General features: G+C 43.8%; 1 protein-coding gene across 1 annotated transcript; it reads left to right on the plus strand.

Annotated features, from left to right (window-relative positions):
* Positions 1 to 10,223: 10,223 nt before the first annotated feature.
* Positions 10,224 to 18,761, plus strand: LOC140222589 (uncharacterized). The gene is made up of 2 exons (XM_072293431.1): positions 10,224 to 12,936; positions 18,574 to 18,761. The coding sequence occupies exons 1-2, from the start codon at positions 10,224 to 10,226 to the stop codon at positions 18,759 to 18,761; spliced, it is 2,901 nt and encodes a 966-aa protein (XP_072149532.1).
* The last annotated feature ends 914 nt before the right edge of the window (positions 18,762 to 19,675 follow it).

Below are 19,675 nucleotides of genomic sequence, written 5' to 3' on the forward strand. Positions count from 1 at the left end.
CTACTACCCTACTAGTTGATAGAACCCATAGGTTTGCTATAAAAAACCATGGTTTCTTATATAAACCTATGGGCTTATATAAAAAACTCGTATATATTTGAAATAAATGTGAGTCCGAGATGTGAGTCCTACGTCAAGAGCCGGACTCTAAAACTAAAACGTCATGTTCACACCTTAGAATTTTAGCGAAATTGATTGAAATTTGTTGGAGATAATAGAGTTTGACTACCCGCTACTTTGTGCTAAATAGTATGGCTAAACATACATTTCGGCCCCGCATTAAGAGCCGGACCCTAGAATTAAAACCTCGCGTTCACACCTTAAAATTTTAGCGAAATTCATCAAAATTTGTTGGAGATGACTCAATTTGACTGTCCACTACTTTGTGTAAAATAGTATGGCTAAACATACATATGGGTCCCATGTCAAGAGCCGGACCCTAGAATTAAAACCTCGCGTTCACACTTTAAAATTTTAGCGAAATTGATCAAAATTTGTTGGAGATGACTCGGTTTAAGTGTCCGCTACTTTGTGCAAAATAGTATAGCTGGATATATATATATGGGCCCACATCAAGAGTCGGACCCTCGAACTAAAACCTCCCTTTCGCACTTTAAAATTTTAACGAAATTGATTGAAATTTGTTGGAGATGATTTAGTTTAATAATTAGCTACTTCATGCGAAAAAGTATAGTTGGACTTATACATGGACCCACATCAAGAATGGGATCCTTAAATTGTTTTGTGATCAAACCAATGCAACCCACTCTAAACCACTCCCAAACTATTTCCTCTTAGGAGGAATCCAAACCAAACCAAACTATTTAATGAATCAGCTATTAATAACCAATCTAAACAACTTTCAAAAGAAACCCAATCCATTAAAACTATTAAACTCAATCCAATTAGCAGGGCTACCACCAACACACAACACCCTCGCAATAGGCCACACGAAGGTGATTATTGAACGAAGCTGATTCAGATGTGAAGGTGATTAATCGATTTTCGTTGTACACCCTTGATCTAACTCTACTAATTGGGTTGAGTTTATTGATTGTAATGGGTTAGTTTTCATTTTGGGCTCCTTTTAGTTGGTTTCTAATAGACTAGCCCAATAGATGGTTTGGTTTGAGTTGGGTTTTACCAGCAAATAGTTTGGAGGGATTTAGGTTGGGGTCCAAAGTATTGGAGGTATACTGTAGAGACAATCAGAGAGATGGTGATATTCTATTTTGTATCCATGATTTATATTGTGTTTCTTGAATATCCATTAAAGGCTACTTGAATTGATTTGCAATTATGTGAATTGTATGTGAAACTCTTTACTTATATGGTTATTCTAAAGTTGTCCCTAGTCGGAGTTCATGTGAGGACACACATGAATATTAGACTAGCACATGTATTAGTTGATGACTATGTTTCACAAGTCATGGACATGGAGATGTCAAACTAATAATGTGGGCGCATGTAGAGACATGTGTTGAGACTGACCCAACACGAGAAGTAATTCTTTCTTCACACAACATGTACGCTTTGTCCTTAGACCTGAGATTGTCGCATGTACTCAAGATGTGGATCGACTTACTTACGGACTATCAAATGCTACGCCGTAACAGGGTAGTTAAAAAGGTAGCTTTCGGGTTTGTCAAGAAACATGTTGTGAGGCATGGTCAATCAAGATGGGATTTGCCCCTCTCTGATTGAGAGAGATATCTCTGGGCCCCTCGAGTGATCGGATCCAGAAATGCATGGCCATGCTACGTAAGGTTAACAGTTAACCTACAAAGGTATTCTGAATCATAGGATCGAGAAAGAGCGGTAGGCTTGGAGCTAGACCAAATATCGTGAGGCAAAGGGAATAGCATGTACGTGATGTTGTGACGGTTCATCTGATATGATCTTCGTGTGCGTATAGGATTTGGCATGTCTTGCTTGAGACCACTACCGACTATTGGGCTGAGTAGGAGTATTCGGGCCATGTCTATATGTATCCGAACCTATAGGGTCACACACTTGAGGGGCTGGAAGCCCAATTCGGATATGATCCAAATTGGATCAGGTTTAGGAGTACTAATGGGACTTGGACCCAGAGGTCCGTCAGGAACCCATATAAATAGAGGGGTGGGGGCGCCCTAGGGTTTGATTTTTTTGGCCGAAGCATAGTCGCCGCGCCTCCCACGCCCTCGCCCTGTTGCAACCCATGGACCTAGCAGTCCGGCTTGCGACACTTCCTCCCTGCACGTGTGGATACCTTGGAGGTGTTGCACCTGCAGCACTCGGACGAGCCGCCGACGAGCCACGAGGAGTCGACGACAAGCCGTGGCACGAGAAGGACCTTGCTATACGTGGACGAGCTACTGAGGAGCTGCTCGACGTCAACGTGATCGACTACGTGTTCAACTACGCTGATCAACTTCGCTGCCCCGACGTGATTCTACATCTTCCGCACCAGTGCGTCGAGTGGTAATCACGTGATCCATATATGACAGTTTTCCTGGTTTACGTGGTAGAAAAAATTTTGTTTTTCGCTAGCGTAGCCTACCTCGTATCCCAACACAAAGGCCTCTCAACCCATGGGTTGCAACCCGTTAAGTATCCGCCGGCTCTATTCCCCTTGCTAGTCGCCCCTCGGCCTCGAGCCTCACCTTCCTTCCCCCGCCGCCACACCGCCGTCAAGCCTGAGCCCCCAGCGTCCCCAGACTTCCCCTACGAGTTCGGCTCCTGCCTCAGCATTGGCAGCCTCCTTGCGTCGCACGAGGAGGAGCCCGAGACGCCGACGGTCGGGGTGGTGTCGCCCGCAATGGTGCCCAAGAGCAGCGAGGAGGCCACGGCGGATCCGAGAGTAGCGAGCAGCGAGGGGCAAGTTCACCGTAGAGATCTAGGATCTGGGATCCAAGATCCACGCCAAACCAGGTCGCCGCAGCAGCAGCCAACTGTAGCTGCAGGTAAAGATCCACTTCTCTCCTTAGTTTGTCACCTCTTAGTGCAAGGAGCATACTGTATTTGGGCCTAGCTACACATTCTTTTTGTTGATATGAGTAGCAAAATATTTTTGTTCTTCCTTCTTTTCTTGCTAGTGACTCCCTCCATGAAATCAAGGATTAGCCCCCATATTCAATTTTGAATAAATCTGACTAGTTTAATGGAAATTATTGCTAAATAATTTGCAATCTACTATAGGAAGTGAATTGCTAATATATATGATTTTAGTTTGAACAACCCATATAGCTTGTGTTGTTTGAACAACCTATATTGCCAAAAGTTTCTAATGAATTATTTCAAGTGAGTTCTGAAGCTATTTAATTTTTTTACTGCTCTTGTATCGTAAATGAATAAACCATGATTAGCTTGTCTGTCTACTATCTAGTTGGTTGTCTTTTGCCTGTAGACTGAATCAGCAGCCCTTGTCTTTTGTCATCTGACACTAATAAGTCATTTGGGTTATTCTTAGGACTCCAAGTTGTTCTTTTGACAACCATTGTTTGCCCCTGTCTTTTGACAGCTAGTACTTGCATTAGTGGTTGAGTTTCTGTTCTAGCCTTTATTCTATGATGTTCAATGTGGCATTACATTTGACCAACACATATATGGACGAATCAATATCAGTGTTTGTATGTTTTGAATCAATGTTCTTGTTTGTATGGTTAATGTATCTTTGTGATGAGTTATTGTTTTGAATCAACTGTTCTCTGCAGTTTGTTGTTATTACCTAGGGATTCTTCAACATGTCCACTAACACATCGGAAAGCTCTGATGACTCTAATTCAACTCAAACGCGTGCAAAAAGGTCCAAGGTTTGGGAATATTTTGAGCAAAATCTTGTGGAAGTGGATAATGGTTTTAGAGTTGTTTGCAAGTATTGTAAAATACAGTTAAGCACCAAATTTGGAACTAGTAGCCTTAGAACCCACATTTCTCAATATTGCCATGCAATTGGGGAAGCCGAGAGGAACAAATTCATAGCAACCTTAAAAGAAGCCCCTAGAGAATTTTGTGTTTGACTCTCAGCTTAGTTGTGAGCGTATGATAGAGTTTGGCATACATGCTGAAATCCCATTAACCAGTTTGAGGATCCATACTTCAAACCATGAGTTTAGTCCATACAGCCAACTCTAAGTGGTGTGGGATGACAAACTATTCACAATGATTGTCTAAAGAAGTACCAGAGAATGAACTTGAAAGCCTAGACTACCATGTGTGCTTGACGTCGGATTTGTGGACATCGATTCAAAACTTAGGCTACATGGTTGTAACAACTCATTATATCACTCCTGACTTCAAGATCAAGAAGAAGATAATAAGTTTCAAAGAGGTCAAGTATCCACACTCAGGTTTTGGTATTGAAGAAGCACTTGTGAGCTACTTGACTTAATAGGGAATACGAAACAAGGTGTTTACTCTAATAGTGGACAATGCTAATAAGAACAACACTGCATGTGACCTATTGGTAGATACTCACAAGTATGAGTTGATGTTTGAGGGTGCACATTTGCAAGTGAGATGTTGTGCGCATATCCTGAATATTTTGGTTCAAGATGGGATGAAAATTATTCATGAGGGGATAAATAAGATTCGGGAGCTCTTGAAGCACATTGTCTCTTCACCCTCAAGAATTCAAGCTTTTAATGAAATTGTAGTGGTGAATGGTCTTCCAACAAAACGTGGTATTCCTCTTGACATACCACACCATTGAAATTCCATCCTTCAAGATGGTTGCAGAAGCAATCAAGTACAAGACCGTTTTGAATAGCTATGCAAATCAACATGCAGAAATTTCTCCAAATGAACAAGAATGGAGCATAGCTGATTCAATCTGTGTTGGGCATGCGTCCCAGGCCCACGAGTAGGCCCTGTGCGGCCCACTAAGGTGCGTACTCAGACGTAATCAAGACTCGGGGGCTACGCAGTAAAGCGTATCCCACTCGGACTCCCGAAGACTAGTTAGGTATACATATGGAAACTACTCTATCTACACCGAGTAGAACTCTATAACCGTACCCGACTACGATTCTAGCTTGTAACCCTGCTCCCCCGATTATATAAGGGTAGGCAGGGACCACCTCAAGAACAACTCCCTCAACTCGTCCGAGTTCAATACAACCAACACATAGGACGTAGGGTGTTACGCGATCTAGTGGACCGAACCTGTCTAAATCGTGTTCCTTGCGTCACCATTGACTCCTTGATTCTCGACAACACCCACCGCACAAAAGACCACCTAGGGTACTCCCTAGGCGGGGTGCCGGTCTAAAACACTGACAGCTGGTGCGCCAGGTAGGGGAAGTCGCCGAGTTTCTCTACACAAGCTCAATGGCACCTGTCATTATCAAGCCTGTTTTCACCTTCGAGGCAGGTGCAACCTTTGTTTTTGGATCTTGGCTCTGCATCGCCGATGACGCTGGATTGTTTCAGCGTCAAATCATCAACATCCAGGAGAAAAACCTCTCGACAAAAGCTTCCAGCAGACGGGAACGGGAGATTTTGTCAAGAAAAGCCAAATTTCCAAAGTTAGCAACACCGAGTTCGACCACACTTCGAACTTGACTTCGGTTCGAGTTAGTCGACACAAGCTGGAGCCCCAGTCACTTCACAAGTCGACTTTGACTCCAAAACGATTCCCATACGGATTCCGCAATACAGCCGAATTCTACCAAAGTCTCCTTACTCGAACCCAACTCGAACACAGGGAAGAAAAGGACTACGACTCCAACTCAGACTACGTCCAAGAAATTCCATTATCAGGGCCAGCCCAAGGTTTGGTAGTCACTTCAACACCGCAGGGCAGGTTCGTTCACTAGCCAGGGATGAGGTCATATCTCCTTACCCGTGACTACGAGTCATGACTTATAGCTCACATAGACAACCTCCCGTACCAAGAAGGTGTCCGGCTCACTTCAAGCCACGAGGAGAGCTCTACAGAAATCGCAACATCAAGCTCTGGAAGCTACTACCCAAACAGAGAAGTATTTGTCATCACTCAAAATAACAATGTGGGTACTAGTCAACAGAGAACCCCTCGACGGATAGCGCAGCTTGACAATGTTTCAGAGGATGAGTCATCGGCTAACGCTCCACAAGATGAAACTTCCGATCAAAGAAATCAAAGAAGGTTACGAAACACTACTCGGGCTGAACGCCGACAAATGCTAGCTACAAACGTTCCCATCACAAACCTTGAAAGAGCATTTGACACAGTACAAGCTCAAGAGCACAACACTCCACTCGCAGCAATTGCCTCAATCAACCTTATATCAACTCTCATACCTTGAGACAGAGACAACGAAATAACAGCTCAACTGGCGCAGTGAGGCAATGGATTAATTGCACAACTCGTAGAACAAGCTTACAAGCTACTCGATAGTTTCCGCGAACGAGAAGTCAATAACTACAACCACTTTCCAGCCTTCATAGCACGAGTAATAAGGACAAGACTACCCGAAAAGTTCAAGCTGACAGGAATCACCAAGTATGATGGCAAGCAAGACCCAATTCAATGGTTCCGGTGCTACTCCTTGGTAGTCCAAGTAGCCAGAGGCAAGAATGACACCAAAGTCATCCATTTTCCCATATGCATGGAACCCGCACCCTTAACATGGCTTGAATCACTCAAGCCGAGAACAATTGACTCATAGGAAGATTTGACAAAGGCTTTCACCAACAACTACGTAGGCTCCATGACCAGACCAGGCAACAAAATCAACCTAGGTCAAGTAAAACAAAAAGAAGGCGAAACACTGCGCGACGACCTAAGGCGATTCTTCAGAAAGAAGGCCACTATAGTCGACATTTCAGAAACAGATGTCATCGAGTGCTTCCAAAATGATCTCTATGATCGTAGAACATACTAGGACTTTGGTAGACGATGACCAGTCACTGTCAAAGACCTCAAAATCATGGTGCAACAATGGGCAGATGAAGAAGATAAAGAGCGTGAATGATTCGGCTCCCATCGCAACCGCGGGCGCGACAATAACAGACATGAACAGGACAGCAACCGACACAACGATACTCGAAACAACTACTCGAGCAACCAAAATCGCAAACACAAACCTGACAACACTGTTGCTTCCATGACCAACTCAGGAAAGAAGGGATCCCGCAAACACGACGGCGGACCAAGCTTCATCGAACTACTCAAAAAACAATGTCCATGGCACCCAAATAGCAAACATTCAGCAATAGACTGCTACAACATGCGCCGAGTAATGCAAGATCTACCCGTACCACCACCTCCTGAAGAGTACATCCAGAAAAAAGGATAAAGGTAAAAACAAAGTCCATAAAGATGAAGAAGGAGAAGGATACTTCCAGATAGCCTCCAAAATAGTCAATGTTTTTTTGACAGAATCCCGGGTACCGCATCCAAGCGATCGAGTAAATTGGTACTCAAGGAAATCATGGCCATCGAACCAACGGACCCAACACCGCTAAAATGGTCTGAGGTACCCATAACCTTCAGGAGAAGGGACCAATGGACAAACTTCTTGGAACCAGGCTGATTTCCCCTAGTACTCGACCCTGTTGTTGCAGGATCAAGACTAACAAAAGTACTCATCGATGGCGGAAGCGGACTCAACGTCATTTTCGCTAAAACTCTAAGAACTATGTGTCTTGACATCACGGACATGCTCACTCCAACAGACTCCCCCTTTTACAGGATTGTACCAGGAAACACAGCATTACCACTAGGACAAGTCATCCTACCAGTAACTTTCGGCACTAAGGAACATTACCAAACCAAGTACATCAGATTCGAAGTCGCCGACTTCGAGACCTCTTACCATGCCATACTCGGCAGACCAGCTGTGGCTAAATTCATGGTCATACCACACTACATCTACTTGGTACTTAAGATGCCAGGACCCAAGGGGGAATTGACATTACGAGAATACCTAAGGTGATCCTATGAATGCGACACCGAAGCCATGGAGATTGCAGCAACTTCTCAAGGACCCAGTCCCATGCAACAAGTTTTTTCAGCTTCAAAGAAGCTTCATCCAATAGAACTCAAAATCCCAGAAAACAAAATGGGGCCAGCAAAAGTGAAGCCAACAAGTGAGAAAGACTTCAAAATAGTTGATCTCCAGACCGGCTGATGAGGACATCAACACCAACGATACATCCACACCTCCACAAGTACTAGTTTCTGGTCCTACAACTCGCGCCCGTGCTCATCAACTTAATCATCAAGTAAGTTCACTCTTGAGTTCCTGTCCATCCTATTTAGACCATGGAGATGCGTGCACTCTTGTTTTAGTTAGGAACCATGGAGAAGACCGAAAGGGAAACGGACTCGCGCAGGCTGGATTCGGACTCCAGGATAGTACCAACTTGTGATGGTCACCACGGTCGCATACGGACACGGATTGGGGCGTTCAAGTACTTCATGGATTTTTTATGAAGTCTACTTTCATATGGATCTAGACTCAAGTCCATATCTAGTCTGAGGCGGTCGCAATGACCAATTTACTACTGATAGGTTTTCTGGTGCTGCGTCACCTTATTTTGGCCCAATGGACCGTGTATGAAGTTGGGTCCATTAGGGACATGTCCTAGGGTTGGAGCACGACCCTAACACCCTCCTGGTCATCCTCCTAGGCATTAATAAGGATTAGAGCCACCACAAACAGATTGGGTTTTGTTTAGATCAAGTTTAGCTCTTGCTACTTGCTTGTAAGCATGCGTGCTGGATCAGCTGCCCGTCTTCCTATCTTCGGAACCCCACCTTATTGAGATTGAGTTGGAAACCTTCATCTTCATCTAGTAAATGTAGTACTTGTTATACTTGTTCTTGCTAGTTCTTTGATTGCTTGCAGGACGAGTGCCCTAGTGGCCGGGTGACGCGCTCCACAAGATCGTGGCAGCCATTGGAGGTGGTGTATCGGTTGCTAAGGCACTGCTTGGAAGGCTGTAGTCGGGCCGTGAACGTCGTCTCCATCGACAAATCGAGTTATCTTATGCCTCTCATCGAAAGATCAGGAATCAACCCTAGCGGGTTCATATCAGTTGGTAATCAGAGCAAGGTTTATCGGTGAGAGACTTCTAGTTCTTTGTTGTTTTTAATTTCCTATAGTCTAGAAAAGGCCAAAAAAATTAGTAGCTTAGTTCTCCATAATCCCAAAAAACCCTTTGAGCCTTTTACTATTACTGCTTAGTTAGGGCTTATTGAATTAACAGTTGCATCGTCGTGTCAAGTTGCTGGTCTTAGCGTCTAGTCGTTTAGAGTTTTGAGTTCTTGTCACGTTTGTGTCACTATCGCAGATTTGAGTTTATTTGTTTCTCTCCACAAATCAATTTGGATTTCCAAATTCCTTTGTTTTGTTTACCACTATTTACCAAACCACATCCTTGGAGGTTTCATCCACGTCCATACTTCCATCTCCAAAAAGGAAATCCCACAAGTTCAAAACAGAATTCGATTTGGAGTCCTGTTTTATCCTGAAAAGAAAAGCACCATATTTCCATTATCAGGAGTCCGAATAGGGAGTTTGAATACAATCTGGAAACCTGAACTTATCCTCTTTCCAACAGATCTGTCCTTGGTCCCAAATTCAGTCTGAGTGCTTCGCAATCACCCTTGAGATTTGCGCATCTGCTGGTTTTGCAAAACAACCACTTGTTTGACATTGCTACTGAATCACCCTTCCCAAGGAAGCATTTAATTGTTGTAAGTAGCTTGTTATTTCTTGTTGCAAAATTTTAGTTTTGTGCTACATGAAAAAAAAGAAAAGAAAAAGAAAAGAAAAGAAAAGAAAGACAGAAAGAAAGGAAGAAAGAAAAGAACGATAAAGAAGAAGAGAAGGGTTTTTCTTTTGTTGTTTTTTTCCTCTCCTTGTGATCCTTCCTTGCTGCAGCTTAGTGATTTTGTTTGTGTCCAGGCTCGTGTCTCTAGCACGTACTAGCCTAGGACCAGCACAATAACGTCGTTGAGCGTTTGTTCAATTTGCTTGCAACTAACATGGTTCTAGTACTTCCTTGCTTCAGCCCACCTATAGCTCCATATATTTCGACTACAGCTTGACAGGTCCTGTTGTTGCGGCACCGATACACTTCATTCCACGGTTGCAGACTTGTTGGTAGCCGTCCTCCCTATTGAGCAAGGTAAGAATTGGTAAGAGCTTGTGTAACGGGTTGAGAGTGAGCGCCTTGCAGTAGCTACATCCTAATAGCTGTAGGGTTTTTATTTCTTCACCTGTTTTCTTGTTGCCTTTGTTTGTCTAACCATGACAGGATTAGAGGATAGTCAGAATATGCCACATTCTCCCCGCACCAAGGGCATCATACAACATTTTAAAAAGCTAGTGAAGGGGCACGTCGAGGGGCTCGATGATGATTTGCAGGTGACGAATGAGAAGATTGGGCAGTTGGAGGCCACGCAGCTTGCCACCTACACCAAGCCTACAGGGCTGGAGACGTCAGTCGCTCGTATTGACAAAAGCCTTGCTGCTATTTTGAGGCGCTTTGATGAGATGCACGCCAAAACCACTAATGGACATGATGGAGATAACAACAAGGATGAGCGTGTCGAGGACAATTGGGATGCTGATACTGAACAAGATGACCCAGATGCTCATGATCGCCGACGACTACGCAATAATCACAGAGGTATGGGTGGTTACCGACGACGCGAGGTACATAATAATGATGATGCTTTCAATAAGATAAAATTTAAGATACCTCCTTTTGATGGTAAATATGATCATGATGCATATATTACTTGGGAAATTGCTATTGATCAAAAGTTTGCATGTCATGAGTTTCCTAAAAATGCACGTGTTAGGGCTGCTACTAGTGAGTTCACTGATTTTGCTTCTGTTTGGTGGATAGAACATGGCAAGAAAAATCCTAATAACATGCCACAAACATGGGATGCTTTGAAACGGGTCATGCGAGCTAGATTTGTTCCTTCTTACTATGCACCTGATCTTTTAAATAGGTTGCAACAATTGAGACAGGGTGCTAAAAGTGTAGAAGAATATTATCAGGAGTTACAAATGGGTATGCTGCGTTGTAACTTAGAGGAGGGTGAGGAACCTGCTATGGCTAGATTTTTGGATGGTTTAAACCGTGAAATTCAGGACATCCTTGCTTATAAAGATTATACTAACGTAACCCGTTTGTTTCATCTTGCTTGTAAAGCTGAAAGGGAAGTGCAGGGGCGACGTGCTAGTACCAAGACTAATATTTCTGCAGGAAAATCTACATCATGGCAGCCGCGCACGACTACTTCTTTGACCGGACGTGCACCTCCACCCGCTCACTCTCCGAGTCTGCCGGCACCACCATCTCTGTCCAGCGACAAGCAACGTGCTCCTCCCACAAATTCAGCAACCAAGACTACCCAGAAACCAGCCACTAGTACCACTTCGGTTGCATCCACGGGTAGAACAAGAGATGTTCAGTGCCATCGATGCAAGGGCTTTGGACACGTGCAGCATGACTATCCTAGCAAGCGTGTTTTGGTAGTCAAAGAAGATGGTGGGTATTCCTCTGCTAGTAATTTTGATGAAGATACACTTGGTTTGCTTGCTGCTGACCATGCACGTAGTGAGGAACAACCAGAAGAAGAGATTGGTGCAGAGGATGCAGATCATTATGAGAGCCTCATTGTGCAGCGTGTGCTTAATGCACAAATAGAGAAGGCGGAGCAAAATCAGCGGCATACACTGTTCCAAACAAAATGTGTCATTAAAGAGTGTTCGTGCCGTTTGATAATTGATGGAGGTAGCTGCAACAACTTGGCTAGCAGCGATATGGTGGAGAAGCTTGCACTTACAACTAAACCGCACCCACATCCATATCATATTCGATGGCTCAACAATAGCGGTAAGGTTAAGGTAACGAGACTGGTGCGAATTAATTTTTCTATTGGATCATATCATGACGTTGTTGAATGTGATGTTGTGCCTATGGAAGCTTATCATATTCTGCTAGGTAGACCATGGCAATTTGATACGGATTGTATGCATCATGGTAGATCAAATCAGTATTCTCTCATACACCATGATGAGAAAATTGTTTTGCTTCCTATGTCTCCTGAAGCTATTGTGCGTGATGATGTTGCTAAAGCTAAGAAAACTAAAACCGAGAGCGAAAAAAATATCAAATCTGTTAGTAGTAAGAAAGATGAGATAAGATTGAAAGGACATTGCTTGCTTGCTACTAAATCTGATATTAATGAATTGGTTGCTTCCACTTCTGCTGCCTATGCTTTGGTATGCAAGGATGCTTTGATTTCGGTTCATGACATGCAGCATTCTTTGCCTCCTGTTGTTGCTAACATTTTGCAGGAGTATGCTGATGTGTTTCCAAGTGAGATCCCAGTGGGGCTGCCACCGATACGAGGGATTGAGCACCAAATTGATCTTATTCCTATTGCATCTTTGCCAAACCGTACGCCATATAGGACAAATCCGGAAGAAACGAAAGAAATTCAGCGGCAAGTGCAAGAACTACTCGACAAAGGTTATGTGCGTGAGTCTCTTAGTCCTTGTGCTGTTCCGGTTATTTTAGTGCCTAAGAAAGATGGAACATGGCGTATGTGTGTTGACTGTAGAGCTATCAATAATATCACCATTCCATATCGACACCCTATTTCACGATCGGATGACATGCTTGATGAACTTAGTGGTGTTGTTGTGTTTTCCAAAGTTGATTTGCGTAGTGGGTACCACCAGATTCGTATGAAATTAGAAGATGAATGGAAAGCTGCTTTTAAAACTAAATTTGGTTTATATGAGTGGTTAGTCATGCCTTTTGGGTTAACTAATGCACCTAGTACTTTCATGAGATTAATGAACGAGGTTCTTCGTGCTTTCATTGGAAAATTTGTTGTGGTCTATTTTGATGATATATTGATTTATAGCAAGTCTATGGATGACCACCTTGATCACTTACGTGCTGTTTTTAATGCTTTACGAGATGCGCATTTATTTGGTAACCTTGAAAAGTGCACCTTTTGCACCGATCGAGTGTCTTTTCTTGGTTATGTTGTGACTCCACAGGGAATTGAGGTTGATCAAGCTAAGGTGGAAGCTATACAGGGATGGCCTGTACCAAAGACTACCACACAAGTGCGAAGTTTCCTAGGACTTGCTAGTTTCTATCGCCGTTTTGTGAAGGACTTCAGCACCATTGCTGCACCATTGAATGAGCTTACGAAGAAGGGAGTGCCTTTTAGTTGGGGCAAAGTACAAGAAAACTCCTTCAACATGCTGAAAGATAAGTTGACACATGCACCCCTCCTCCAACTCCCTAATTTTAATAAGACTTTTGAGCTTGAATGTGATGCTAGTGGAATTGGATTGGGTGGTGTTTTGTTACAAGATGGCAAACCTGTTGCATATTTTAGTGAAAAATTGAGTGGGCTAGTTCTGAATTATTCTACTTATGATAAGGAATTGTATGCTCTTGTTCGCACATTAGAAACTTGGCAGCATTACTTGTGGCCCAAAGAATTTGTTATTCATTCTGATCGTGAATCTTTGAAACATATTCGTAGTCAAGGACATTTGAACCGTAGACATGCTAAGTGGGTTGAATTTATTAAATCTTTTTCTTATGTTATTAAGCATAAGAAAGGGAAAGAGAATGTTATTGTTGATGCTTTGTCTAGGAGATATACTTTGCTGAATCAACTTGATTACAAAATCTTTGGATTAGAAACAATTAAAGACCAATATGTTAATGATGCTGATTTTAAAGTTGTGTTGCTGCATTGCAAAGATGGAAAAGTATGGAACAAATTCATCGTTAGTGATGGGTTTGTGTTTAGAGCTAACAAGCTATGCATTCCAGCTAGCTCCGTTCGTTTGTTATTGCTACAGGAAGCGCATGGAGGTGGCTTGATGGGGCATTTTGGAGTGAAGAAAATGGAGGACGTCCTTGCTGGTCATTTCTTTTGGCCAAAGATGAGAAGAGATGTGGAGAAGTTTGTTGCTCGTTGCACGACTTGCCAAAAGGCTAAGTCACGATTAAATCCACACGGTTTGTATTTGCCTCTACCTGTTCCTAGTGCTCCTTGGGAAGATATTTCTATGGATTTTGTGTTGGGTTTGCCAAGGACTAGGAAGGGCCATGATAGTGTGTTTGTGGTTGTTGATAGATTTTCTAAAATGGCACATTTCATACCATGTCATAAAACTGATGATGCTACCCATATTGCTGATTTGTTCTTTCGAGAAATTGTTCGTTTGCATGGTGTGCCCAACACAATTGTTTCTGATCGTGATGCTAAATTTCTTAGTCATTTTTGGAAGACTTTATGGGGAAAACTAGGAACTAAGCTTTTATTTTCTACTACATGTCATCCCCAAACTGATGGTCAAACTGAAGTTGTCAATAGAACATTGTCTACTATGTTACGGGCTGTTTTAAAGAAGAACATTAAGATGTGGGAAGATTGCTTGCCTCATATTGAATTTGCTTATAATCGTTCGCTGCATTCTACTACAAAGATGTGCCCATTTTAGATTGTATATGGTTTCTTGCCTCGTACTCCTATTGATTTGATGCCTTTGCCATCTTCTAAAAAATTAAATTTTGATGCTACTCAGCGTGCTGAATTGATGTTAAAACTGCATGAAACAACTAAAGAAAACATAGAGCGTATGAATGCTAAATATAAGTTTGCCGGTGATAAAGGTAGAAAGGAACTCATATTTGAACCTGGCGACTTAGTTTGGTTGCACTTGAGAAAGGATAGGTTTCCTGAATTGCGAAAGTCTAAATTGATGCCTCGGGATGATGGACCCTTTAAAGTGTTGGAGAAAGTTAATGATAATGCATATAAGCTCGATCTGCCTGCCAATTTTGGGGTTAGTCCCACATTTAACATTGTAGATTTGAAGCCATATTTGGGAGAAGAAGACGAGCTTGAGTCGAGGACGACTCAAATGCAAGAAGGGGAGGATGATGAGGACATCAACACCAACGATACATCCACGCATCCACAAGTACCAGTTTCTGGTCCTATAACTTGCGCCCGTGCTCATCAACTTAATCATCAAGTAAGTTCACTCTTGAGTTCCTGTCCATCCTATTTAGACCATGGAAACGCGTGCACTCTTGTTTTAGTTAGGAACCATGGAGAAGACCGAAAGGGAAACGGACTCGCGCAGGCTGGATTTGGACTCCAGGACAGTACCAACTTGTGATGGTCACCACGGTCGCATACGGACACGGATTGGGACGTTCAAGTACTTCACGGATTTTTTATGAAGTCTATTTTCATATGGATTTGAACTCAATTCTATATCTGGTCTGAGGTGGTCGCAATGACTAATTTACTACCGATAGGTTTTCTAGTGCTGTGTCACCTTATTTTGGCCTAATGGGCCGTGTATGAAGTTGGGTCCATTAGGGACATGTCCTAGGGTTGGAGCACGACCCCAACACCCTCCTGGTCGTCCTCCTAGGCATTAATAAGGATTAGAGCCGCCACAAACAGATTGGGTTTTGTTTAGATCAAGTTTAGCTCTCGCTACTTGCTTGTAAGCGCGCATGCTGGATCAGCCGCCCGTCTTCCTGTCTTCGGAACCCCACCTTATTGAGATTGAGTTGGAAACCTTCATTTTCATCTAGTAAATTCGGTACTTGTTATACTTGTTCTTGCTAGTTCTTCGATTGCTTGCAGGACGAGTGCCCTAGTGGACGGGTGACGCGCTCCACAAGATCGCGGCAGCCATTGGAGGTGGTGTATCGGTTGCTAAGGCGCAGCTTGGAAGGCTGTAGTCGGGCCGTGAATGTCGTCTCCATCGACCAATCGAGTTATCCCATGCCTCTCATCGAAAGATCGGGAATCAACCCTAGCGGGTTCATATCACCGGCGATCCTTCTAAGACAGCTCTGATTGGGACAGGGCTAGATCCTAAATAGGAAACCGCGCTCATCAGTTTCCTTCGGGCTAACCATGATATCTTCGCCTGGAAGCTGACTGACATGCCTGGTGTGCCCAATGAACGGATCAAGCATTCCCTAAATGTTGACCCCAAAACTACCCCAAAACGACAGCGCCTCCGGAGGTTCGCCCAAGACAGATGAGAAGCAATCAACAAAGTGCCAACCCTGTACTCGTTCGCAAGAAAAACAATGAATGGAGAATGTGCATCGATTACACAGATCTTAACAAACACTGTCCAAAGGACCCTTTATGACTACCCAGGATCAACCAGGTATTCGACTCTACCGCCGGGTGCGATTTACTATGCTTTCTCGACGGTTACTCAGGTTACCATCAGATAAGCCTCAAAGAAGAAGATCAAGCTAAAACAGCCTTCATCACTTGATTTGGGGCTTTTTGCTACAAAACAATGTCATTTGGATTAAAAAACGCAGGCGCAACATACCAGCATGCTATACAGATGTGCTTCGAGAAACAATTGCATCGCAACATAGAAGCTTACGTGGACGATGTAGTCGTCAAAACAAGAAACTAGGAGGACCTCATCATCAATTTGGAGGAAACATTTTCAAGCCTACGAGCTTTTCGCTGGAAACTTAACCCTACAAAATGTGTTTTTGGTGTACCTCCGGCAAACTACTCGGGTTCATCATTAGCCATCGCGGCATTGAAGCCAACCCAGAGAAAATATCTGCCATCACAAATATGCAAGCACCAGCTAGCATCAAGGATGTGCAGAAACTTACGAGCTGCATGGCAGCTCTTAATCAATTCATCTCGAGACTTGGAGAACGAGGACTTCCCTTCTTCAAGTTTCTCAAACGACAGGACAGATTTAAATGGACAGAAGAGGCAGACCAAGCTTTGACGCAACTCAAAGACTTTCTGTCAAAACCACCAATCCTCACCGCTCCATCCCCAAACAAGGATTTGCTCCTATACATAGCCACGTTCTGAAACAGGCCACGTTTATAAAGTCTAGAGACACGTTTACTTCGTCAACGAAGTACTCTCAGACTCCAAAACTCGGTACCAGCCAATACAAAAGCTGCTCTACGCAATTCTACTCACCTGACGAAAACTACGGCACTATTTTCAAGAACACAACATTTTAGTTATCACCGACTTCCCGCTTGGCGAAATCCTCCACAACAGAGATGCCATGGGTAGAATTTCCAAATGGGCAGTAGAGCTCAAAGCTCTATCTTTAGATTTTAAACCAAGAACAGCTATCAAATCTCAAGCTTTGGTCGACTTCATGGCTGAATGGACAAAAAACCAAGTACCAATACCAATCGAGAGGCCAGAACACTGGGTCATGTACTTCGACAGTTCCCTCAAGCTCGAAGGAGCCAGCGCAGAAGTACTCTTAATTTCTCCAAAAGGAGACCAACTCAAATACGTACTTCAAATCTTTTGGGAAGTCTCAAACAATGAAGCCGAGTATGAAGCACTGCTACACGGTCTTCATCTCGCAATCTCCCTCGGAATCAAACGACTACTAGTATATGGCAACTCGCTAGTCGTTATCAACCAAGTCAATGATGAATGGGATCGAAACAAGGAAAACATGGACGCCTACTGCAAAGAAGTCCAAAAACTGGAAAACAAGTTTTCAAGCTTGGAATTTCATCATATCGCCCGCGACAACAATGTAGCCACTGACGTGTTATCAAAAATGGGCTCGACTCATGCAGAAGTCCCAGCAGGAATTTTTGTACACGAACTCCATAAACCCTCCATACCAGAAAAAGTCACACCATTAGTGGTCAAGACTACAGAAACTAATTGGGAAATCATGATAATCGAAGTCGACTGGAGGTCACCCTTTATCGACTACATCAAAGACCATAAGTTACCATCAGATAAAAATCAAGCTGAGCAAATTTCCCAACGAGGCAAAAATTACGTTCTAGTCGGAGATAAGCTCTATAGGAAAAGCGCATCATCAGGAATACTCATGAAATGTGTCACCCGAGAAGATGGCCAAGAAATCTTGGAAGAAATTCACAAAGGGATCTGTGGCAACCACGCATCTTCACGAACAATCGTAGGTAAAGCTTTCCGAGCGGGCTTCTACTGGCCCATGGCGTTGGCCGACGCAAAACAATTGGTCCAAAAATACCAAGGCTGTCAATTCTTCACCAAACAGCAACACGTCCCCCGCCTACAAACTAATCACAATCCCTCCAACGTGGCCCTTCGCTTGCTAGGGGCTAGACATGATAGGACCACTGCCAACTGCTCCAGGAGGTTTCAACCGAGTACTCGTGGCCATCGACAAATTCACCAAATGGATCGAGGTCAAACCCGTCACTTGCCCCAAGGCAGACCGAGTCCTCGACTTCTTGGACGAAATCGTACACCGTTACGGTTTCCCAAACAGAATAGTTACCGATCTGGGATCCAACTTCAACAACCATGACTTCTGGGAATACTGCGAGAACAGTGGCATTGATGTACGATACATCTCAATTGCTCATCCACGAGCCAATGGACAAGTTGAGCACGCTAACGGCATGATACTCGAAGCACTCAAGAAAACACTACATGATATTGGCAACACAAAAGGAGGCAAATGGCTCAAAGAACTACCTAACGCCTTGTGGGGACTACAAACCCAACCATGCAAGTCCACTGGGTTCTCCCCTATTTCCTTGTGTGTGGGTCAGAAGCTATCCTCCCCGCAGATGTCATGTGGCACTCTCCTGCAGTCAAACAATACGATGAAGGAATAGCAGAAGAAACAAGACAACTGGATCTGGATAGTCTGGAAGAGGCAAGATGCACAACCCTCATACAATCAGTCAGATACCTCGACGGGCTAAGACGCTACCACGACTGCAACATTAAGGAGTGATCCTTTAACTTAGGCGACATGGTCCTTAAACGAATCCAGGACACATCAGGGTTGCACAAACTCAATTCGCCATGGAAAGGTCCCTACATCGTATCCAAAGTCACAGGACCCGGATCATACAGACTACAAGAACTTTTAGGAGAACAAATACCAAATTCCTGGAATATAGAACATCTCTGTCGCTACTACCCATAGTAGATAAACGTACTCGGGCCTCCGCCCCAAGTCTCACAAACAAACTCATTTGCCAGCTACCCGGAGCCTACAGCTCGACTCCAACTACTGATGCTCTAGTCTTGACACATGACTTTACCAAAATCAACTCCTGCAGGCACCAAAGCCTCAGTGCGAGTTCCAAAACTTCAAAGGGCAAAACAATTTTTTACTTGAGACTGCTTCAACCACAACAAATTTTGAAGTTACATGTGATTACTCATAACAGAGTAAGGGTACTCAAAACACAACATAACAGCACAGCAAAGACTACAAGCAATTGCCTATTGGCAGTTTGCATTTAAGCCTCAGGCTTTTACAATATCACAAGACCACACAGGCCTAACGACTACTACAAAGGGAAGGGCCCGCATGCAAGGAAGCTGCGCAAAATGCAGCCATATCCAGGTCCTCCTCCCAAACAACACCAGGAACTCCTGCACCGCACTACCTCGACAGCGGCAATGATGAATCCCGAGAGCTGCATAAGGGAGAAAAAACCAAGACTGCTCCCTTGCTAGCTTCGGCGAGCCGTCCCACACTGCATGCCACACCTCCACCTCTAATAAGAGAGCCGGATAAAGACCGCGGCACTCATCACCCATCACTCGTGAGTTCCAGCACGGACTTAGTTAGATCACGAGCTGAAACATGAGGCACGCGACAAACCCTCCTACGAGGATTCTTCTAGCATCGCGGCT

The sequence above is a fragment of the Setaria viridis genome, chromosome 4, assembly GCF_005286985.2.
Source record: "Setaria viridis chromosome 4, Setaria_viridis_v4.0, whole genome shotgun sequence".
In the NCBI taxonomy this organism is placed as follows: Eukaryota; Viridiplantae; Streptophyta; class Magnoliopsida; order Poales; family Poaceae; genus Setaria; species Setaria viridis.